The sequence below is a fragment of the Enhydra lutris genome, unplaced genomic scaffold (genome assembly GCF_002288905.1).
Source record: "Enhydra lutris kenyoni isolate GAN:26980312 unplaced genomic scaffold, ASM228890v2 scaffoldscaffold4, whole genome shotgun sequence".
Taxonomy (NCBI): domain Eukaryota; kingdom Metazoa; phylum Chordata; class Mammalia; order Carnivora; family Mustelidae; genus Enhydra; species Enhydra lutris.
Window position 1 is genome coordinate 33,639,736 of NW_019154088.1, and position 23,860 is coordinate 33,663,595.

At 37.9% G+C, this 23,860-nt stretch overlaps 2 protein-coding genes across 3 annotated transcripts in view; one reads left to right on the plus strand and one right to left on the minus strand.

The window, feature by feature from the left end:
- Nucleotides 1-334: 334 nt before the first annotated feature.
- LOC111159912 (protein phosphatase 2 regulatory subunit B''gamma) lies at nt 335-23,450 on the minus strand. Of its 2 annotated transcripts, none has more exons than XM_022522601.1 (13): nt 23,029-23,450; nt 17,942-18,069; nt 15,354-15,458; nt 14,440-14,552; nt 13,610-13,707; nt 12,140-12,210; nt 10,298-10,430; nt 9,829-9,884; nt 9,676-9,751; nt 8,859-8,995; nt 6,254-6,391; nt 3,666-3,725; nt 335-988 (listed from the first exon to the last, which is right to left on the minus strand). In XM_022522601.1, the coding sequence occupies exons 1-13, from the start codon at nt 23,075-23,077 to the stop codon at nt 800-802; spliced, it is 1,353 nt and encodes a 450-aa protein (XP_022378309.1). In that variant the 5' UTR covers nt 23,078-23,450; the 3' UTR covers nt 335-799. The 2 variants fall into 2 exon arrangements, with proteins under 2 accessions (XP_022378309.1, XP_022378302.1); XM_022522594.1 differs by having other exon boundaries at nt 23,020-23,368.
- The window catches only part of LOC111159905 (KIAA0391 ortholog), a 141,911-nt gene continuing 141,491 nt past the window's right edge, over nt 23,441-23,860 (plus strand). Inside the window, exon 1 of the mRNA XM_022522584.1 lies at nt 23,441-23,707. The gene's annotated coding sequence lies outside the window, so the exon portion shown is untranslated. The remainder of the gene's footprint in view (nt 23,708-23,860) is intronic.

The following is a 23,860-nucleotide window of genomic DNA, read 5'->3' on the forward strand; positions in this document are numbered from 1 at the left end:
TTGTCTTATTTTTAAGCCTCTTTTACTTTTCCTTCCCTTTTGACCCTTCTTTTATATTTACTATTCCCCCCCTGGATCATAGTTCATGATTATTTTACCCTCTTCTAATCTTTCTTCTCATAAAAAAAATGAAACAACAGTATAATTGAGAACCTTTACACTGAATTAACAAATTCTCTAACAAAAATCCTTAACAAAATGGGGTTGAGTTTTATAAAATGTGACCCTGGTACTGGTTAATAAAGCTAGACAGATTATTTTATACCAGTGATTTTAATTAAAGTGAAAGAGTAACTTGAATACTTTTTACTGAAATATCTTATAAAAAGAGATATCATCTCCAAACACTACTAACCCAGAAATGAAATGGCTCTATTCTAATGAATGGGAAGTTTATAATCTCTGATACAGGGAATACTTTTAGAAGACTTGAGGTTAAATGACCACATATAAACTATCCCTCAAATATTTAATGTCTTAATGTCTAATGTCAGAAATATCCCATGATAACTTCCTTTATATCTAAAGATTATACATATTTAAAGTGGATTCCTACCTTTATCAAATCACACTTGCTATATTTGAGCTAAGTGCAACAAGAATTTAATACGTCCTAAAACCGTATTTGGTCCTATTGTTTCCAAACTACTGCAACCAAAATTCCAATAACCAGAACATTTGTTGTGTTCTATAGGCATATAAAGTGTTTTATTTAGGCCATTTCTAAGGATTGTGCTTGAAAGGTTTTGTGTGCAGCATTCAAGCTTATCTTAATGAACACAGTCTCGTCTTTGAGAGATCATGTATCGTCAAGGTCTGCAGAGTTTTCATTGTCATTTGCAACAAGAGCTTCTCTGTTCTCATAAGTCCAGAAGCCATTCAGGTCGATTAGAATGGTGGTGACTGTGTCTCCTTGATTACTGTTGATTAAATCCTGAAGAGAGATTTTCAAAGGATCCTTTGGTTTAACCATATCAAAGATTTCATCCTGTGAGAGAAAAACACAATGAAATCTATCTGATTCACTAAATTTCTATTATATCTTGATGTGAAATACAAGGCTGGCACTTGAGCTTATGTAAAATTTTTTGTTCTAGTTTTTTTCCTTTCCAGTTCACACACAGGCAATCTCCTTTTCTCTATGTACAATCACAGAATTTTACTGAAAGATTCCTTAGGTACATAACAGCTATCCATCCCCCTTTCCTTCTCTCCCCACCCTTTTTTAAAAAAGATTTTATTTATTTATTTGACAGAGGGGGCTGTAGAGCACAAGCAGGGGGAGCAGCAGGCAGAGGGAGAAGGAGAAGGAGACTCCCTGTGGAGCAGGGAGCCTGACTCAAGACTCCATCCAAGGACCCTGGGATGATGACCTGAGCTAAAGGCAGATGCCTAACTGACTGAGCCACCCAGGTGCCCCACTCTCCCTCATCTTAAAAGAGAATGAAACTGAGGCTCAGAGTTTAATCCAAACAACATAGCAAATTAGTGGCAAAACTAATGCAGCATTCTTTGAATACATGTTAAGTATCCTAAACTTTTCTATTGTCTTTTAATTGGTGGTGATGTATGGTCTTGGTTTAAATGCAAACTCAGCTCCAACTAAAAACATAAATGCTTCCAAAGTCAAGATAATGACAAACTTCATTTCCAATATAGAGGTCAACCTTTTATACCCTGGATTTAAGATGGGTGGTGGGTGGGGGAGGTTCAGTTTTGAAGAATTAGTCATATTAAAGAAATAGTCATCCAGAATGACAGTGAAATTGTGCTAAAATTTACTGGAATAGATGAAAATACTTCTATATTACGAGGTATACTGTATGAGTATTTACAAGGAATTAGGTACATGTTTTTTCATCTTTTTGTAGTAAAATTACTCAGAAGATCTAGTGGCATTTAAGGAGGTAAACTACATTTTAAAAAGATTAGAACAATTCAGGCTGCCTGGGTGGCTCAATTGGTTGGGCATTGGACTCGATTTCAGCTCAGGTCATGATCTCAGGGTTGTGAGCTCAAGCTCCACACTCAGTGCAGAGTCCACTTGTCCCTCTACCTCCCCCTGCTTACATGCGCATGCCCTCTCTAAATAAACAAACAAAATAACTCTTTAAGGGTGCCTGGGTGGCTCAAGTTGGTTAAGTGTCTGCCTTCAGCTCAGTTCATGATCCCAGGGTCCTGGGATCAAGCCCCACGTGGGGCCCCCTACTCCACAAGGAGTCTGCTTCTCCTTCTGCCCCTCCTCCCACTCGTTCTCTCAATCTCCCTCTCTCTAATAAACAAAATCGTAAAAAAAAAAAAAAAAAAAGATTAAAACAATTCAGGTAAATGAAATGTATGAGCTCTTAATCTTGTATGTTTATGAAACCTTTTTCTAGGTTAGTGGCAATTTAAAATTACTAGTTCTTAGGTTTTTTGTTGAATAGCTTCAAATTTGTCTCATTTATATTAAACTAAAATAGCCCTTTATTTTATACTTAATTAAAATCAGATGGTTATTTTATTATAGTACTTAACCTGAACCTGAATCTATGTTAGGTACTATAGGTTTTTTACAGCTGGTGAAAGTCTGACTACGAAAATGAAGCATTAGCCTGTGTTTCAAATAGTGGTAGTTTTCATATTGTAGGATTGATAGCTCCTTAATAATACAAAAGCAAGTAAGACCTTTGAAAGAGTAGATTTAAAAAGTGCCCAAACCTAAATACATTTGACCTTTGAACAACACAGATCAGAAATGCATGGGTCCAGCCAGACGTAGATATTTTGGATAAATACAGTATATTGTAAATGCATTTCCTTTTCTGATGATTCTCAGTTACATTTTTTCTCTAGCTCCATTTTTACGAATTATAGTATGTTAAACATATACAAAATATGTGTTAGCTATGTTATTGTTTATGTGAAGCTTCCAGTCAACAGTAGGCTATGAGTAGTTAAGTTTTTGGGGGAGTCAAAAGTTCTACATGGATTTTTCAGTTGCATGGGAGAGGGGCATTACTTCTAACTCCTGTGTTGTTCAAGGGTCAACTGTAGTTACCAAGATTAAAAATTCATTTTACACTGGAATAGGCTGCCAAAGGATGCAGGCTATATTTGATTCTCTTTTCAATCAAAATGAATGAATGCTTCCAATGAAAATACAGTCTGACAATGCTAACATTATAAACTATGCAAATCATTATTCCAAGTGTGGTCTCAGTTTCTAATGATTGAAATTTGGTTCAGAATAAATAACAGCAAATACTTGGTTCAGTTCAGTACTTCGTATTCGTAAGTTTCTTTCATACAAAATTTCACTTAATACAGATGATTATCTGCTATTATATTATTTTTTAAAAGATTTATCTTAGAGCACGTGTGTGCACAAGCAGGGGGAGGGGCAAAGGGAGAGAGGGAGGGGAAACAGACTCCCCGCAAAGACCAACGTGAGCTCCATCCCAGGACCCTGAGACCATGACCTGAGTCAAAACCAAGAGTCAGACTCTTAACTGACTGAGCCATGCAGGCATCCCAACTGGTATCCCATATATTAAAAGAACACGTAAGGGGCACCTGGCTGGCTCAGTCGGTAGATCATGTGTCTCCTGATCTCAGGGTCATGAGAGTTCAAAAGCCCCCACTTGGTACAGAGCTTACTTAAAGAAAAGAAAAGAGAAAGTAACCTTGACATCTTGAAATGAAACAGGATCTTGTCCATGGATTTTCATGAGTTCCTGTATGGCCTGTATGGGTAGGAATAAGTCTGTAAATAAAAAATATACCACAGCCCCCTTCCTGTCCCATGGCCCGTTCTAGTCCCACATCTTTTCCTATCAGACCACAAGCTTTATCTTTTCAACCACTCTTGCCAATGTTCTCAACTTCCTTGAACTTGCTTCACATCCAGTCAGCAAAATTTAAACAATGATCAGTATAACCATCAACCTTTGTAGATCTCTATCTTGCTATTGAGAATTCCAGAAAAAAGTATACAAGGCCACAGATTGTTACTACCATATAGGAATGGTCTCCAACCTCCCATGGGCCTTTACATGGCCTAGCAATTATTCTGTTATGCCTGATCCCTGCATTCTCCAGGAATGCTGTGCATACCTTCACCATTCTTTAAGACACCCAATCTGCCACCTCTGCCTCCCACCCTGTATTATGCCTTATACTTGACAGAAAAAAAAAAAAAAATGGAGGTAAGCCTCCCTCAAACTCTCTTTTATAACAAAGCCTTTAACAAACAAACACAAAACAGAACAGAACAAAAAAAAAAAACTATTAACAGAAGAAACTACTGTGATCCAGGTGGACTAGTAAGTATTTTAGGGGAGAGACATTCACTAGAAAATGTGAAGCTTAAAATTCTTGGTAAAGAATTGAATAAATATGTTGCAGATGCCTACTCTGTATGTGGTGCCCCCGATACCAGCATGTGCACAGGTTATCTCTTTGCAGCAGGTGAGAATCTGAGTATACTCACAGCCACTAGAGCTGCAGACCTGGAGACAGGGTCGAGTGCTCCATCTAGGCTGACCTTTATCAGTGGGGTATTGATAAAGACTCTACGAACAGCTTAGGACTGCAGGATGCAGCACCAGTAAGTATTTAACCCATATAACCAAGCCTAAATACTTTGATAAAATAAATGTGTGTATAAAATATTTTAAAAACAAAAATTTTAATATTCTAAGAGAAGATACTGTAAAGAACTCTTCATGAAAAAGGAATGAGGGGCACCTGGGTGGCTCAGGTGATGATCCCAGGGTCCTGGGATCAAGACCCCCATTAGGCTCCCTGCTCTGCGGTAAGCCTGCTTCTCTCTTCCCACCCCGCCTGCCTGTGTTCCCTCTCTTGCTCTCTCTCTCTCTCTGACAAATAAATAAAATCTTTAAAAAAAAGAAAAGAAAAAGGGTTGAGTGTTTAATTTCTAAAAATATTTAGTTTGTTTTTCTAAAACTGAATTTTCATTTAATAGGTCTGCCTGAAATGGGGCATTGATAGGATGAGTTGGTGTTATACTCTCAGATTAGCCATGGATTCAATTTTTTAAAAATGTATCCTAATACTGCAATTGTAGTTTATCCTAATATTGGTAGTCATTACTGCCTAGGAAATCATTACGGAAGTTTTAGGGGATTTAACATAAAACTATGAATTTTACATACTATGAAACTCAGAACCAAATAGTTATTTTTAAAGTATCCCAGATATTTAAATGGAAAAGGAGAAGCCTCTGGGGAAAAATGTTTTGTGACAAAGATGTGAAAATGTCATTTTCATTGTTTAAAAAAAGCCATTTTCCTACTGTTCTTAACCATATTTTAACCAAAAATCAGTCATCTAAAAACTAGCCATAGAAATAAGGTAATAGTGAAATACTACTGTACAAAACTATTCTACCAAATAGAAAAGTCACCATTCAAATTTAGGAATGATTTGTCTTAGAAGGGCAGACATTCCTATTTTTACACCCTGTGCATTTGAATGCTCATCAGATAAGATACATTCAAATTTCCCTTCTCAGAACTCATCACATTATTCTCTGAGACCACCTAAGACACAAAATAAGCACTTCAGCAAACCTGTTTTCATGCTGAAATGCAGCATACAATAATTTTAAAATTATTAAAATAAATAATTATTTTTTACAGCACAGCATTTAAAAGAATCTACTACTACCAAAGTCTGCAAAACTTCTACCTTTTCTGAACTGTTTAACTGAAGCTTCTGAAGGATTTTACACACTAGTTTTTGATCACCAAAGCACAAAATTTCTCATGTATGTCTGTATCTCCAGTGGCCAGTATAGCCCCTGACACATATTTATACATTTTAAGGTTCTACAACTAATCAAATCAGCTTTGCTTTAGTCTACTTATGTTTTTAAAAAATAGAAAAAAAAAAACTAAAAGACTTATTTTCTTCTAAAATCTGTTAGTAAATTGGGATGTCTGGGTGGCTCAGTCGGTTAATTAAGTGTTCAACTCTTGATTTCAGCTCAGGGTTTAGTCTCAGGGTTGGGAGTTCAAGCCCCATGTTGGGCTCCATGCCAGGCATGGAGCTACTTAAAAAATATTAATAATAAAATCTGTTAGTATACCCTTTTGTTATACTTAAATATCACAAATTAGATAAAATTGTTACATAGATAATTTAAATCAATTTAATATTATATATATAAGTATAATATAATTTAATATTGTATATTTAAGTATAATATTATCTTAAGGAACAATGACTCATTTACACAAATGAGACTTACCCTAAAAAAGTAATTAAGTGAAAAGACATTCAGATATCCTTTGTTCTCAATATCAAGTAATTTGAAAATATACTGCAGAGCTGCCGGTTCTTTTCGGTTTTCTAATGCAAGAACAAAGTCCAGGTAGGTTTTATAGTCCTGTAGAAAAGAAGATGACATTCGTTAGAAGTCTTGTTTGGAATGAACTTTTCAATTGAATATCTAATGATTTAAAGCTATTTTACAATCAAAGATGGCAATTTTTAAAATTTAAATTCAATTAGCCAACATATTTTTTAAAGATTTTATTTATTTGAGAGACAGAGTGAGAGAGAGAGAGATCATGAGCAGGGGGAGGGGCAGAGGAAATGGCAGGCTCCCGATGTGAGACTTGATTCCAGGACCCTGGGATCATGACCTGAGCTGAAGGCAGATGCTTAACTGACTCGGCCACCCAGGTGTTCCTCAATTAGCCAATTTATAGTACACCATTAGTTGCATATAACACTCAGTGCTCTTCACATGATACTGCCAATCACCCCATTACCCCATCCCCCCCACCTACCTCCCCTTCCACAACTGTTTCCCAGTCAAGAGTCTCTCATAAAAATGGCAATTTTTTAAAAAATAAGAAATGAGATATCCATTTGTATACTTAATATTGGTTTCTAGAAATTCTACAAAGCAGTTAATCTGTATAGGACAGTTTGAGGATATAGCTCATTTTCTTATGAGAGAGTTGCTGTCTTAAGAAGTAATTTTATTTTATTATGCCTTTGAAGTAGATAGGACAATGACTAAGCTATTATACAATGCCACTAAATTAGTATCTTCCTTTCAGTGTGATAAGTTTGTAAAAAAAAAAAAAAGAAAAGAAAAAAAAAAGAACCAGTTTATCTGGAATGAATAGAACAGTATATTTAAATAGTTATTTTGAAATATTTAAACATTTTAAAATCAGATAAGAATAATAATAAGCCGGGGCGCCTGGGTGGCTCAGTGGGTTAAAGCCTCTGCCTTCGGCTCAGGTCATGATCTCGGGGTCCTGGGATAAAGCCCCGCATCGGCCTCTCTGTTCAGCAGAGAGCCTGCTTCCCTCTCTCTCTCTCTCTCTGCCTGCCTCTTTGCCTACTTGTGATCTCTGTCTGTCAAATAAATAAATAAAATCTTAAAAAAAAAAAAGAATAATAATAAGCCATCTTAAAAATACCCAATATTATACAGTGAACTGAAACTGTTCTCATCCAGAAGGCAAAAAAGCACAAATGAAAGCCAGAAAGACATGAAGAAAACAGAAAGCTTTCTCTACAAAAAAGGGATACTCATTACTTTTTTTGCACGGTGAAAAGAACACTTTGGATATTACACTTAGAAGAAATTTTATATTCTCGTAGTTTTTTTTAGGCTAAGATTAAGAGTTCCTTTTGTGTGAATTGCAGTATAAAGAGCTAAAGAGATACAGCCTCATCACGGTCTAACTCCATCCATAGCTGTAGCCTCTGACTGTATTCACCAGAAGTCATTAGTCCACTACAAGCTACAAGCTCCTCATTGTCGACTGTAGACAGCTGTAGGAGTCACAAAGCAGAGTTCCCCCTTTTTCCCATACTGCTAGCTAAAAATGGTGTTTAGAAAACTGCTATTCAAGCTAAGTGATAAAACCTAAAACACCAATTCTCTTCTGACAATATGACCATTTCTTAAGTGTCATTGGTTTGATAATTTATCACATCCTTAACACATGTTTTTAATAGCAAGGATGGTGATTTTAAAATGCTAGGTAGAAGGGCAACTGGGTAGCTCAGTGGGTTAAAGCCTCTGCATTTGGCTCAGGTCATGATCCCAGGATCCTGGGATCAGACCCCACATTGGGCTCTCTGCTCAGCAGGGAGCCTGCTTCCTCCTCTCTCTCTCTGCCTGCCTCTCTGCCTACTTGTGATTTCTGTCAAATAAATAAATAAAATCTTAAAAAAAAAATAAAATGCTAGGTAGAATTTCCTTAAGTATTGTGCATTGTTGTGGTAAGAGGACAGGGCATGTTAATCAGTAGCTATTAATACAGCCACTTACAGAAAGAAATACAACTTGATTCTTAGATTTAAATCACGGCATCTGTGGTACACTATCTGATCTGGAAGTTTAATGAACTATCTACATCTACATGAAAAGAGTCAACAGGATTTGCCGATTTTTCAGATTCTTTTTTTTCTCCCCTAATCCATACTCCTTAGGGGGAGGTGGGCAGGGGAGATGGGCTAAAAGAGTGATGGGTATTAAGGAGGGCACTTGTTGGGATGAGGATTGGGTGTGTAGTAAGTGATGAATCACTAAATTCTTAATATTACACTACATGTTAACTAACTGGAATTTAAACAGAACTTGAAACATTAAAAAGAGAGATACACTGATAATGAAATGAAAAAATTATTAAAATTTTATATTTGTCCTGAGTCCATAATGTTTTTAAGAAAATTTACCTTAAGATTAAAGGCTCCAAAATTCACAATTTGATTAGTTCAGATTTAAAGATACTGATATAAAAATAATGCTGTATCACATCAAGGGAAAGGTTCATGAAAACTGTGGGAGCCTAAATTTTTAAAACTTATCAGATTTAAACTACTACCATTTCTCCATCATAAGTGAGACACTCCTGGAAAACACGATCTAAGAAGACGTTGGTCATGGTTGCTGTTCCATAGCGGGAGAGTTCTTCTTTACTGAGCATACCATTGTGATCCTTATCAAGATTCAAATACTGGCCTTGGGAAGAAAAATGATAAAAAGACATTTATGACCAAAATAAAAATCTGAGGACAAAAGAATAAACACCAGAAGTTCTTTTTATTGGTTAATACTTTGATCTTCAATCTATATTAGGGTAGTGCCCTGCACTCTCTATCACCACAGTCCCTAAGCTCTGCATAAAGCCATGGCCTTTGGGCTATTGCCATCACTATCTGTTTTCAGTTTGCAAACTTTTAGAACTTTCCTAAGTTTCAAAATTAGAGACAGGGGTGAATAAAAAACACTGACATGCTGGCTCTTGAAAGCAGAGATCAAGGATGCCAAAAGGAATCCAAAGACCACCCAAGAGAATAATGGAGCATACTAATGAAATTAAAGGAAAAAGCAAACAGTCCTAAGAACACTTGCCACTGTGGACGCTGACAGCAGTGGCATTTTATCACAATGCAAGATAATGACTGATGTTCATAATGATGTTCCTGAGTCAACAAGAAAGGATCAAATTACATTCTGTATGTTCTATTAAAGAGTAAGAAAATGACAAGTAAATTTTAGTAACCTAGAATACTAGCTCTTAAAGTAATTAGAATACTTTCATCCTAAGGTAAATAAGCCTATGTATAAAATTGCCCTTTGAACGCTAATTAACTGAGGAATGGATCATTCAAATTTTAGCATTATGACAAGAACCATACCATATACCCTTAGGGCAGAAGGTGCAGAAAACCAATTAGTTTCTTGACTCTCCTTGGACAGTTCCTCATCCCTTAACTAAATAAACACAGAGACATAATTAGAAGATAGTAACTGTCAAGTGATATAATTAGGTATTTAAAAAACATATTTACCTCCAATAAATCATCTAGGAAGCTGCATGCTAAAATATCTTGAATTTTAATCTTCCCTTTAAAGAACAAACACAGTTTCATTTTTTAAAAAAGAGGAGCTCAATATAAAGGCATTATTTTAGAAGAGTAATCACACAATTGATATTTTAAAGCTTCGTATCTTTCATCAAGAACAGCTCTCCAGTATATTACATATCAGGGATAGCAAATCATTTCAGAATAACTGGTTTCTTAGAACCAGAAGGAGTCAATGTTTATCCAGTTCATACATCACTTTGGAGATGAAGAAACTAAGAAGTTAGGTGACATGCCCACTGTCACAAAGTTGGTTCTAGATGGTCCAAATAAATCATAAAAGATCTTTATATATTAAAGGCAATGACATAGTAGAAAAATGAATGACATTTTCAAGACTTTAGTTATTGAGATTTAGAATAATATCCTTATAACATCTAAGATTTTCTTTTACCTGTTCTTAGAGGGTCTAAAAAGAAGAAGAATTTCCTAACTGCTGTACAGACATAGAAGGAGTAAAAAGACTTTTCCAGCCCATCTAATTGTGGCAAAGTAGGAATTAGTTCCAATATATAGTTTTCTAAATCCTGAAAGAAAACAAATCAAAACGTTAAAGAGTTAACTGTCCGATCTTGTTTCTTTGTTAGATGCTGGAATGCTGAATTTCAGTCCTAAAAATTATTCAGCATTAATAGTATATTAGTGATAAAATAAAATCATAACTATGTTAGTGGTAAAACCTATATTGTTTTACTTTTTGTTTCAATTTAACATTTTTGAATAAGCAATATATTTGGTATAGTTCCAAAATCAAAAGGAACAAAAAGAGGGTGCCTGGGTGGCTCTGGGCCTGATCTCAGGGTTCTGGGATAGAGCTCTGCATTGGCCCCCCTGCTCAGCAGGGTGCCTGCTTCTTCCTCTGCCCCTCCTCCTACTTGTGCTTTCTCATGCTTGGTCTCTCTCTCAAATAAATAAAGTCTTGTATTTATTTTTAAATTTTTTGAAAAGATTTTATTTATTTGAGAGAGACCGAGATAGCAAGAGAGAGCACAAGCAGGGAGGAGAAAACTTCCCACCTCCCTCCTCTATTTTATACTCCCACCAGCAATGTGAAGGCTAAACCAACAGTTCCCATACTGTGCCCCAGGAATGCTTCAGTAAACTCACAGGGGTGCAGCAGGATATTAAAAAAATTTCAGGGAAACAATGACTTCACCAAAGAGTGCAAAACTGATGTGGCTATGAGCTAGAGCTATGACCTCAAGATAGTGCACATTATCGACACTGATGGGGATACATGCTTTTTTGATGACATAAATCTTTGTGAAGCTAGGTTCTTGATGGTTGTCATAAAGCAAGTACCACATGGAACGGGAAGTGAAGGACAACTGTCCAATCTTAACTGCCAGGATTGACTGGCCATACAGTGTGCCCCATGGGCACAATTTCCATTAGTATTTGTAATTTAAGAATGAAGCAAAAATATTACTTTCAACTTAGGTGTATTTTTTTTTCAAATGGCTAATATAATAAGCTTAATAAATACTTTCATAAATTTTTCAGAACTAATAAATGAAACTCAGGTATTTCTTTTGACCTAAAAGCACTATGCAGAAATTACTGAGATACTAAGGGCACTGCAAATTGAGAGTTTGGGAAATCATGGCCTATTATATATTCCCTTATTAAAAGCATTATCAAACTTTCTGTTCTTTGTAAGCCTGAAAAATTCCTGATGCTAACATTTGTAACACTCAGGAATAATGAAAAGTTTTCCTCTTTCTTCAATGATTTTTAATCCTGTTAAAACACTACATTCTTGGGGCGCCTTGGTGGCTCAATGGGTTGGGCCTTTGCCTTCATCTTAGGTCATGATCCTAGGGTCCTGGGATCAAGCCACAAGTCGGGCTCTCTGCTCAGCAGGGAGCCTGCTTCCCCCTCTCTCTCTGCCTGCCTCTCTGCCTACTTGTGATCTCTCTCTCTCTGTCAAATAAATAAATAAAATCTTTAAAAAAAAAAACAAAAACAAAAAACCCCACTACATTCTTTTAATTTTCTCCTTTGAAAAGCTATTTTCAAAAGTTGGAGAAAAAGAATCTAGAAAAGATTTTTGTGGTCAATATATACTTTTGGGGGGGTCAATATTCATTTTAAAAGATTTTTAGTAACACATTATTTGTGAAAACAAACAAAATCAGAGAAAGAAAAATAAAATCACCTTTGATCCCAACACTCAGTGATAACTACTGTTAACATTCTGTGTCTATAGAAGTTATTAAAGTAGGTTAATACTTACAGATTCCCGAAGGTATCCTTGTCCAGCAACATCATATAAACTGAGTCCTATTCTTGTCTGATGAAGCCAAACTAACAATAAAGATATAATGTAATTTTAAGATCTGTCCTTTAGCATATATATGGATAAAAGGAGATAAACAGCTAGATTAGAGGGACAAATTAATAACTTTACATACTTCTTCACACGCATATATTACTTATCCAGTAACCCTAAAATTGTTTGTATCAAAATATACCATAGAATTAATGGCAGATAGCAACAATTCTACCCTGCCTAAAGCGACAATAAAGTTGATGCCCTTCAAAATATTCTTTTTTTTTTTTTTAAATAATTTCTACATCCTACATGGGGCTCAAACTCACAGCCCCGAGATCAAGAGTTGCATGCTCCACTGACTGAGCCAGCCAGATGCCTTACCTCGTGATTTTCATAGTAACGTTCTTTTTTCTATCTTACTTTATTGTAAGAATACAGTATATAATACATGTAAGATATAAAACGTGTTAATCAACTGTTTGTTATTGGTAAGGTTTCCAGCCAAAAACAGGCTCTTAACTGTTCAGTTTTTGGGGAGCCAGAACTTATACTCAGATTTTCGACTACATGAGAGGTTAGTGCCCCAAACTCTGTGTTCTTCAAGGGTCAACTGTATGTTGGTAAAACAGAATTACCAGTGAATTAAAATCATTTAAATCACTACATTAAAACTCTTGGTTCAGCTTTTATTTTTTATTTTATTTTACTTTTTTTAAAGATTTTATTTATTTATTTGACAGAAATCACAAGTAGGCAGAGAGGCAGGCGGGGGAGGGGAGGGGAAGCAGGCTCCCTGCAGAGCAGGGAGCCCGATGCTGCGGGGCTTGATCCCAGGACCCTGAGATCACGACCTAAGCCAAAGGCAGAGGCTTAACCCACTGAGCCACCCAAGTGTCCCTCTTGGTTCAGCTTTTAATATATAACTCTTAGCTAGTATCTTTAGGATACATGTTTTTGTTTTGTGTTATTTATAATAATGCCCAAATTTATGGTAGAAAATCTTGGCTCTAATAAGTTCCTCCAGGAGAGAATCAGAAAAATAAAAAATAAATCTGCATCCAAAGGTAAGAAATAAGAAATTCTGCTCTTCAGGGGTGTGTGGGTAACTCAGTTAAGCATCTCACTCTTGATTCTGGCTCCGGTCAGGGTCTCAGGGTCCTGATATCCAACTGTGTGTTGGGATCCCTGCTGGGCATGGAGTCTGCTTGGGATTCTTTATCTCCCTCTGTCACAACACCTACCCTCCAACCCTGACTCATGCGTGTTCTGTTCTCTCTTTTACAAAAGAAAAAAAAAAGAAAGAAAGAAATTCTGCTATTTATTCAAACTTACTAAGAGAGTTGTTTCACATAGAAGAAATATTGTAAACGCATGTACCAAAATCTCCTTGATTCCCAGATAAGAGTTTAAACACAATGAAAATGAAATCACCTTTTCTCATGACATAATTGAAGAACTGCATGATAGAAATTCTTCCATAAGAGTCTGTATGAAGGAGTTTTGCGAAGACTTTTGCTGTGAAAAACTGCCTAAGGAAAGGAAATAAAGATTAAAATTATCTCCCAACAGAGCAAACATATTGAATTAGCAAACTGCATGAATTCAAACAATTAAAAACCAAAATGAAAAAAATCAAAGTGAGAACCACAGTTCAAAACTTAAAATACTGTCAGACATCTTTGAATTTTATCATTTTATGAAAGGCTAAAACAACCCAAAAAAGAATGAAAACCTATACTCTTGTATATAAATGTACTATATATATATATATATATATATATAGTTGTATAGTATATAAATACACTATATTATAAACTATTATTTTTTTTAATTATTTTTATTAACATATAATGTATTATTTGCCCCAGGGGTTCAGGTCTGTGAATCATCAGGCTTACACATTTCACAGCACTTACCATAGAACATACCCTCCCCGATGTCCATAACCCAGTCACCCTCTCCCTACCCCTACCTCCCTAGTCTCCAGCAACCCTCAGTTTGTTTTTTGAGATTGAGTCTCTTATGGTTTGCTCCCTCCAGATCCCATCTCGTTTCATTTTTTCCTTCTAAACCATTTGTTTCTTTTAATAACTTCATACCAATGAAGTTTTGCTTGACTAAATAATTTTTAAATTTCATTAATAACTGAAAGGACTCAAACTGTCACACAATTGACTTATATTTTCATTGACATTTATTTCTGGCATTTCAAATGCTTAACATAACATACTCCTTTGTTAATTATACTTAATGAAACTTACTTGCACTTTGGTCCAGCTTTGTCACCAACCTTTAGAAAATTTTCATAATTAATCATTGCTTCCTCTCCAATCATAGGCGGTGTCTGGTGCTTATCCAGCAAAAACCATAAGTTCTTAGGAGAATTCCAGAAATGAAGATGTTATAGTTAATAAAACAAAATTTAACATCGTTAAATGTGTTATTTCCATTAAAATGAAAGTCTGATAGTAGAGATTTAATAGTAAGATGAATCTCATTCCCTATTACCCTTTTGATTACTAATAACATAATACAAATAGCTGGCGTTTACTGAATGCCCAAGTTTAAAGTTTTCATATATGGAACCTCTTTATTTTATTTTTTATTTTTTATTTAAGCTTTTAAAAATTATTGTGTTCAATTAGCCAACATATAGTACATCATTAGTTTCTGATGTTGTGTTCAACGATTCATTAGTTGCACAGAACACCCAGAGCTCATCACAACATGTGCCCTCCTTAATGCCCATCACCCAGTTATCCCATCCCCCCACGCTACAGTACCTCTTTAATCCATATAACTGTGATGCAGATAGATACTATTATCCCTACGTCACAGATGACAACTGAAGCACAGAAATGTTAAGTCCATTGCCCAAGGTCACAGAGCATGGCTAGGATGTGAACCCCCAAAGTCTGACCCTATAGTAGTGTTTCTCAACATTGGCCTCACATTACAATCACGTAGGGACTTCAAAACAAAACAAAACAAGATCTTGGGGAGCTGGTGCCAGGCAAGCTCTGCAGTTGATTTTGGTAGGACTCACCGCTCCAGGGCCTGTGTGTTCACCCACTCGGCAGCTGTGGCTCCATTAAGACACCCTGAGGTCCTGTATGACTTTAGTACAAATAAAAAAATGGCTAAGGTCCAAAGCAACCTTTAATCCTTTTCTTACCTGTAATTCTTCATTATCTAACAGTTCTCTGCTTTTCCTCTGCAGAAAGACAGCTCTGGATTCCTCTCTTAATTTCTGTAGTAAGACTTCATCTTCAGCTGGCAGCTAAAAATACACTAGAGTTAATTTTTACATTTCAATTCTAGACTATTATTGGATTATGTAAAATATACTGGGCCTCATAAAGTAACTACATATTGCATTGCCTCAAATTATGTTTTGTATCTCAATTTTGCTTAACTTCAAGTTATCATTCATTCAGAAAGTTCATTTAACAAAAAGAGATCCAGAGAGAATCCAATGATCAGTAATGCCAGATCCCTGCCTAGAAAGAGCTAATGGTCTAGCCCAAGTTTGATTTTATATTCTTAGAGCACTCTTTCCACTCTAACTTTAGACTGACAAAGAATTAAATTAGAACTAACTGAAGATACACGGTCTTAGCAAAGTATGCCTTTTGAGCTTGAATGATCTTACTTCTTGGAGATGGTCAAGCCCAGGTTTGTTATATTCACCTCCTAGGCAGACAGTCTGCTCGCTGGGGTGATTTCCATAAACAGGGCTTTAAAATGACTAATTCCAGCTCAACCTCAAACAACCTGCTTCGAGGATTTCTTTGTTGTCTGTAACTCAGCCCCATTAAACCTAGCTAAGCAACCATAGTCAAATTTGTTCTTTCATTTCCAAGAACTAAGATGCCATCCCTCCCATCCAAAGGAATGGAAAAGGAGGAAGCATTAAAAGGTAAGGCTGGGGCTGAGACTGTGATCGTGCTCCACTGGCTAGTCAACCAGCTAATCAGCCAAGGAGAGAAGTGGTAACTAAAGACAGCAGGTGGTTTCTCCAAAGCAGTGGGAAGACAGAGAGAGAAGAAACAGAAGAACATTCCACAAATCCACATCTGCAGACAGGAGACCATGTGGGATCTGGAAGAGGTCACAGAGAGAAGGAAGAGACAGAAATGGGGTAAAAGGAATTCCTCAGAAACCACAGGGTAGATCAAAAGATTGGTACTGGTACTTCCAGTACAGGAAAGTTGAGTCCTTGGTTCAGAAATGGGGTCATGTCAACATCTAAGGGCTGTTTCTGGGTAAGATACTATTTCATAATCCTGATTAAATGAGATCATGAATATAAAGTGCTCTGAAGTACATCGGCACTCAATAAACATCAATTCCCTTCCTGCTCCCCTAGACTATAAAATGTTTTTAATTGTCTAGTGGACTCTGTTTAAGAAAGTGTGAAATGCATAAAGTGGGAGAAGTACATATGATATGATCCCACTGTTATTAAACACATGTGTACACAGAGGTATGGAGAAGGATTCATGTAGAAATATTTATTTACATCTCTGTGCAATGTTATGGGAAAATATCAGCTATTTTTTCTCTTTTCCATGACAAATGTGGATTAGTCATATAATTTTTTTAAGATTTTATTTTATTATTATTTTTTTTTCCTTTAAAGATTTCATTTATTTATCTGACAGAGACCACAAGAAGGCAGAGAGGCAGGCAGAGAGAGAGAGAGAAGATGAAGCAGGCTCCCCGCGGAGCAGACAGCCCAACACGGGGCTCGATCCCAGAACCCCGGGACCACGACCTAGGCCGAAGACAGAGGCCTCAACCCACCGAGCCACCGAGGCGCCCCTTAAGATTTTATTTTTAAATAATCTCTACACCCAACATGGGGCTTGGACTCATATCCCAAGATCAAGAATCATATGCTCTACTGACCCTAGGGCAGCTAGGCACCCGTAGTCATATAACTCTCAAAAGACTGGGAAATAGTATTACAGAAAGGTTTCCAATAAAAATGGTTCACTTGGAAAAGGCTTGTACTTGAAGAAATGTTACAACTATCTAAGTAATTCACTTATATTAATACATTGCTCCTAAATATAAGCAAAACAACATTTACTATCTTTGTAAATAATGTTATAATTGAGTTTAGAAGGTAGAAAATTAAGAGACATGCAGCTAAAATCTCACAGTTAACTTTTCTATAGTGGTCACATCTTACATAATACTAAATAGATCTTATTCTTTCAGTGGCCTTCAATTTCAGCTGTAAGTAGTTTTCTTAAGGTCTTCCTGTCTTCTATACGCTCTTTCAAGGAGTTCTTTATGGTTTTGGCACAAGCAAACGTAAGTACAACTCTTCAAGTTTTCCATTTTAATCTATTTTTCAGTTTAACCTTGAGCAAAATGTATTACACCTTAAGAACATGGGTAAAAGACAAAGTTAAAAATGGTAATCAGCCAAGTAAACCTAGACACATGATCCAACAGAATACCTACTGCTAATATCCGTAAGAAAAAATAGGAAGGAAAAGCCTGTAAATCAGAAAAAGGGGGCCAAGTAACAACTTTGTGTTCTTATACCAATTTATATCAAAACTTGAGATTTATAAGAAAAAGCAACTTGAGATTTTATCAATTTCAAAACAGTAAGATCAAATACAATGAAAGAATATATAAAATTTAAAATATAACCTCTATTTATTTATATAAAAGATTCTGATCCCATTTTAAGAGTTAACATTTCATTTATAAACTCCATGAGACATTTGCTTAGATACCACTTACCCTGTAATAAAACCGGGGAATGGTCTTATAGAATTCATTTGTGCTTTTTCTATCCCCTTTCCATTCTGAGTAGTATTTGGTAAACAAATCCATTTCTTCATCTTTTAATTCTTGTTCACTTTTTTTTCCTGGTAACAAAACAGATTGAAGGGGGAAGAGCACTTTCAAAATCAGTATTTTTACCTACTTATTTTTTGAGAGAGAGAAGAGGGGGAAGAGGAGAGGGAGAGAGAGAGAGATAATCTTTCTTTTTTTTTAAAGATTTTATTTTATTTGACAGATAGAGATCACAAGTAGGCAGAGAGGCAGGCAGAGTGGCAGGCAGAGAGGCAGAAGCAGGCTCCCTGCCGAGCAGAGAGCCCGATGCAGGGCTTGATGCGGGGCTCGATCCCAGGACTCTGGGATCATGACCTGAGCTGAAGGCAGGGGCTTTAACCCACTGAGCCACCCAGGCACCCTGAAAGAGAGATAATCTTAAGCAGACCCCACACCCAGTGCGGAACCCAACACGGGGCTCAATCTCACGACCCTGAGATCATGAACTCAACCAAAATCAGGAGATGGGTGCTCAAACCAACTGCGCTACCCAAGCACCCCTTAAAATCAGTATTTGTTTTTACTATGGTGTAATTACAGTGCAAAAAAGACATTCAAAATTGTGCTTATACACTGAACATCTACATTCATTTTCTTGAAGCACCAAGAATTGGAAGAGCCTCCCCTGCATCTTCAACCACATCTTAGTTGCTCCCTCTATTTCTTTTTGTAACTATACTTGTGTCTTCCTCAAGTCACTTTCTTCCAGACTTCTGGTATGTTCATGATTCATTCCATCAAAAGTACTTCTTGAGCACCTACTGTGTACAGAACAGTACTAGACACTAGGGCTAGCATGGTGAGAAAACAGATGCAGCCCTTGACCTCATGAAGTTTCATCCTTGCAATCACTGTTCCTCTAAGTAATGGAAACCTCTTCCATCTCAAGCTGCTCTTAGCCCCCAGCTGGCCTGCTACTGGCCTACAGCTGTCTCCTTCAGTCCGTCCCCTGCACTGTGTATTGACCACAGCAACTAGCGCACACTGTTTTTCAGCTCAAGGTCCTGCAATCGTCAAGGAAGCATAAATGTTTATGAGTAACCGTGACCCCTCAGCTCTTAAGAGGGGTCACCTCTGTCACTCGGTTCCACGGCAAGACCACAGATCTTATCTGTTCCTAAATATACTAAATTTAAATTAAATACACTCTCAGATAATTTTTCTCTCCTGGTTATTCAAAACCTGTCATGATACCTACACGTCAGCCTTACTGAAATCTTCAGATCTGTGACCTATTTTCTCAATAGTCTACTTTCCTTCTCCTGGCCTCACTTCTTTCCAATGTTCCAGAGCCGTTCCCCTGCATTTCTGCCACATGTGCCAAGTTAATTTTTAACCTTAACTGTTTATTCTTATTTTCTGGCCATTTCTTTTTTGTTAATCTTTTTTCCTCATTTCAACTTAGTAGTTTGGCTTCTGAGTCCCAAATGTATGTCACTAACCCAGACATTGAACTCTTGAACTTTAAATTCATACATTCAAAACAAAATATTTTCATCCTCACCTCCAACATATCTAAAATAATTTTCCCATCCCTCACCTTACTATTCTTCTTCTAATTCCACATTTCCAACCCAGTTAGTGGTATTCATCTAGTCACCCCAGCCCAAATCCCTGGAGTCATTTTCATGATTTCACTTATTCTTTTTCATTCAACTATTCTAGGGACAAGCAAGTATGAGTGGACATGTACACATGTGTCCATACCTACATATGGCTTTCAATACAGTGTCAGGGAAAGCCTCACTGAGATGAAACTGAGCAAAAAATTTGAAGAAGGCAAGGAAGCAGTCTATGCAGATAAACAGGGGGAAGTGCATACCAGGCAAGGACACAGCCAGCGCCAAGGCCTGAAGACAGGAGTGTGCCTGGCGTATCCAGGAAAGAAGGACGCAGCCAGTGTGGCTGCAGCAGAGTGAGCCAGAGGAAAGAGTAGATGAGGGAAGGCAGGTAATGAGAGTCAAGGCCACTGGGTCATTAGAAAGACCCTGGCTTTTATTCTGGTGAGGGAGAGAGCCAACAGCAGCAATTAGGAGGCTAATGTCCAGGTGACAGATGGTGATGGCCGTGGATTGTGGTGGCTGCAACAGAGGTAGTTAGGAGTAAATATTCTGGATATATTTTCTTAGTCTCAGGATTTGCAGACAACTGCATGTGGGTATCCGACAAACAAAACAGTTGAAGAGATCTCCAAAGGTTTTGACCTGAGCAGATGGGGAAAGTAACAGGTAAGCAAGTTAGAAAGGAGATCAGGAGTTCAGTTTTGGACAAGTTTAGGATTAAGATACCTATTAGAGTCACCTGACATGGCCACTTGACAAATGGCCATGTCAAGTAGGCAATGAGATATATGAATCTGGCATTTGGAAAGTGGAGATATAAATTTAGGTGACAACAGCAAATATACATTATTTAAAGCCATAAGAATGGCTAATTTCACCATGAAGGTGAGTATAGATAGAGAACAGAAGCTGACCAAGGACTTCCTTAGCTTTTGGGCACTCCAATGCTGAGTTGCTGGGGAAAAGAAAACAAAGACTGAGAAGGCATGACTGGTGGGGTGGGAAGAAAACTGAGGGAGTATGACTCCCAGAAACCAAGAGAGGAAAGTATGTTTAGGGGGAGAGCCAACTACCATATCCTGGCAGGGAATGCCAGCAGGCCAAGTAAAGTGAGGACTAAAAACTGACCACTGGAATAGCAATGGAGATTACTGATGATCTTGACAAGCAGTAATTACAGCACAGATTTAATCAACACTTCTTCTAACAAGCATTGCTGTAAGGGGAGCAGGGAAGTGAGGCATAGGTAGAGGTAGAAGTTAAGACAAGAAGTTTCTTTAGGGTGAGAGAAATACCACCATGTTCATACAGTGATAGGAATGAATGAGAAAGAAAAACTGATGCAGGAGAGAGGCGACAACTGCAGGAATACAACTCTGAGTAGCAAAAATGGGATCTGGCACACCGATGAAGAAAACAGCCTTAAATACAAGTTGTACAACAAAAATGATTTGCTTATTATTTATCATCTCTCCCAACACTAAAGCCTAAGTACCACAAGGACAAAGACTTTTGTCTGTTTTGTTTACTGCTATAGCCTAGAATAGTATTTGGTACATAATATGGATGTAATGGAGTGGGTATTTACCCCAAAGATACAAATGTAGTGAACTTAAGGGACACATGCATCCCAGTGTTTATAGCAGCAATGTCCACAATAACTAAACTATGGAAAGAGCTCAGATGTCCACTGACAGATGAATGGATAAAGAAGATATGGTATATATATCATGGAATATTACACAGCCATCAAAAATGAAATCTTGCCATTTGCAATGATGTGGATGGAATTAGAGGGTATTATGCTGAGCAAAATAAGTCATCAGAGAAAGACAATTTTATTTCATTCAAATGCAGAATTTAAGAAACAAAACAGAGGATCACAGGGGAAGAGAGGAAAAAGGAAACAAGATGAAACCAGAGAGGGAGAAAAAACATAAGAGACTTTTAATCATAGGAAACAAATAGGGTTGCTAGAGGGAAGGGAGGATGGAGGGATGGGGTAACTGGGTGATATACACTAAGGAGGGCATGGGATGTAATGAACACTGGGTATTATATAAGACTGATGAATCACAAACCTGTGCCTCTGAAACCAGTAATACATTGTATGTTAAGTAATTGAATTTAAATAAAATTTTTTTTAAAAAATAAAGCAAATTTACTTCAACAAAAATACCTTTTTTTGACAGCCAAAAAAAAAAAAAAAAAAAAAGAAAGAAAAAATTAAAAAAAAAAGGGACTTTTTTTTTTTTTTTTAAATTTTTTTTTTTTTTTTTAAAAAAAGCAAAAAAGGACGGAGGGGGGGGGGGGGGGGGGGGGGGGGAAAGCTGGCTTCCTGCTGAGCAGAGAGCCTGATGAGCCTGATCCTGGGATCATGACCTGAGCGGAAGGCACAGGCTTTAACCCACTGAGCCACCCAGGCGCCCCTGAAATGATATTTCTTACATGGAATATATTACAGCATGTTTGTCAAAGCTGATTCAAATGATCTAGTGGAGAAGAAAAACTTGATGATATATGAGAGAGAAGGTAAGAACAGTGAAGTCAGTGAATAAAAGAAAGGGAACGCGATCTGCTGTTGGAGTGGAGGAATTGTCTCAAATACCAGTACGGACAGTTCATTTTGAACAGTAAAGGCAAAGTATATGGGGATCTATGGTGGGGAAAGGACTGATAGAAACGGTAAGTGGGAACAGGTGAGGTTTTTTCTTTGTACTGACTTTCTCAAATATATACACAAGCTCATCAACTAAAGATAAGGAGTAGATAGCACATACTGGAAAACTAGAGGTCTGGAAGATGAAAACTGCCTTAGAGTGTAGGACAATGACGACGGAGGGAAACACGGAATACGTGCAAATGAATAACCGAGACACTTGCTTTAGGTTAGTGGACATGAATTCAAAGTGAGACAATTTACCACGGTTCCGTTTTTCTCCAGCCACTTTCGGCTGCCCAGAGAGTACATGTGGAATAAGAGCTTCAGCCAGGCTGGTTAACAAGCAAGTGTGAAGGAGGGGGGGAAGAATAAGGAAAAATTGATTATAAAATCTAAAATGCATAAGGAGAGAAGTGAAAAGTGTGTTAGTAAAAAGGCATTAAGATCAATCAGTGGGTTATAGGTTGTAGTAGGATCGAAGAACGGTTGGAACCGGGGTCCTCAATTATCCCTCCAAAGCCTTAGTCAAGGCCACGTAAGTGAGTGCTAAGATAGTTCTTCATTTCCGCACACCTTTTCCCGGGAAGTGTGGGTCAAACCTCTCAGTACCCCTAAATCACGTCCCATCTGCCTTTGTCAAGAGAGCTTTTATAGAAGCGTAAAGTGCGGCTCCCAGAGGCTGCTCTTCCCCGACCTCCCCCCTACCTGCTGGAGTTTAGGGCCGACCTAACTCCGTGAGCAGCCCCTCCCAAACTCACTGTAGGTACCTGTGCTGGGCGACGCTAACCGCCGGCGAAGAATTTCTTTCCAGTCCATCGCTGACTCCCGCACAGCAGCTTCTGCATTTGCCGTTCACTAACCGCTCCACCCCCTACTCGCTCAGACTGCAATCACCGCCCAACCCGGTAAAGGTCAGGAACGCTCGAGCGCCATCTTGCACACGGGCGGAAGTGGGCTAACCAGGCAGAAACCCATTATAGTTACTGCGGAGAAAACGGCGATCACCTTAACAGCGGGGCACGCCGACCTGAAACAGACCGAAAAATGATCTGTAAGGCAGAGCCCAACTTCCCAAGTCCAATTTTAAAGGTGCAGGATAAGGAACCCCATGTCTTTATTTCTTTAACTTGGGACTTTGGCGCCTGTGTACCACGTGATTCCGGAGTCCCATGACGCTTCCGGCCTGAGGAAGAGTTTTTTGCTTCACAATTTCTTTTCATCGCTCACTGCAGATATCTAGAGGCCCTAAAGTTTCCCTGAACGTAGTAAACGTCCTCAACAGCCCCTTCTGCCACTAACAGCTTCACAATTGTGTTTTTATCGCCTTCCGGCCCGGCGGAACGCTTGCGTGGGGTTCGGCCACGCCCCGGGGCCTGGGCCCTCGCGGTGCATTGTGGATGCGGTAGTTCCGTCGTGTTTATGGTTGCCTTAAGCGTGAGTGCTGAGGTGAGTTGTTGAATGGAGGGAACTTCGTTTCTAAGCGGTCTGTACACGGCCGGCAGTGCCCTTCGTGAATCCCCCTTCCTTACTTGAATTGTCAGTTCGGCTCTTTCCCCATCGCCCCCGCCCTCATATCATCACCTGACGCGTTTGGCGGCC

Bases quoted from the DNA above. Each gene is read 5' to 3' on its own strand.
- LOC111159912 (XM_022522594.1), bottom strand. From the start codon at position 23,077: ATGGACTGGAAAGAAATTCTTCGCCGGCGGTTAGCGTCGCCCAGCACA. The intron at 18,070-23,019 runs GTGAGTTTGGGA...TTTTGTTACCAG, and splicing joins GCCCAGCACAGGTACCTACA to GAAAAAAAAGTGAACAAGAA. The intron at 9,752-9,828 runs GTAAATATGTTT...GTGTTTATTTAG, and splicing joins TCCTAGATGATTTATTGGAG to TTAAGGGATGAGGAACTGTC.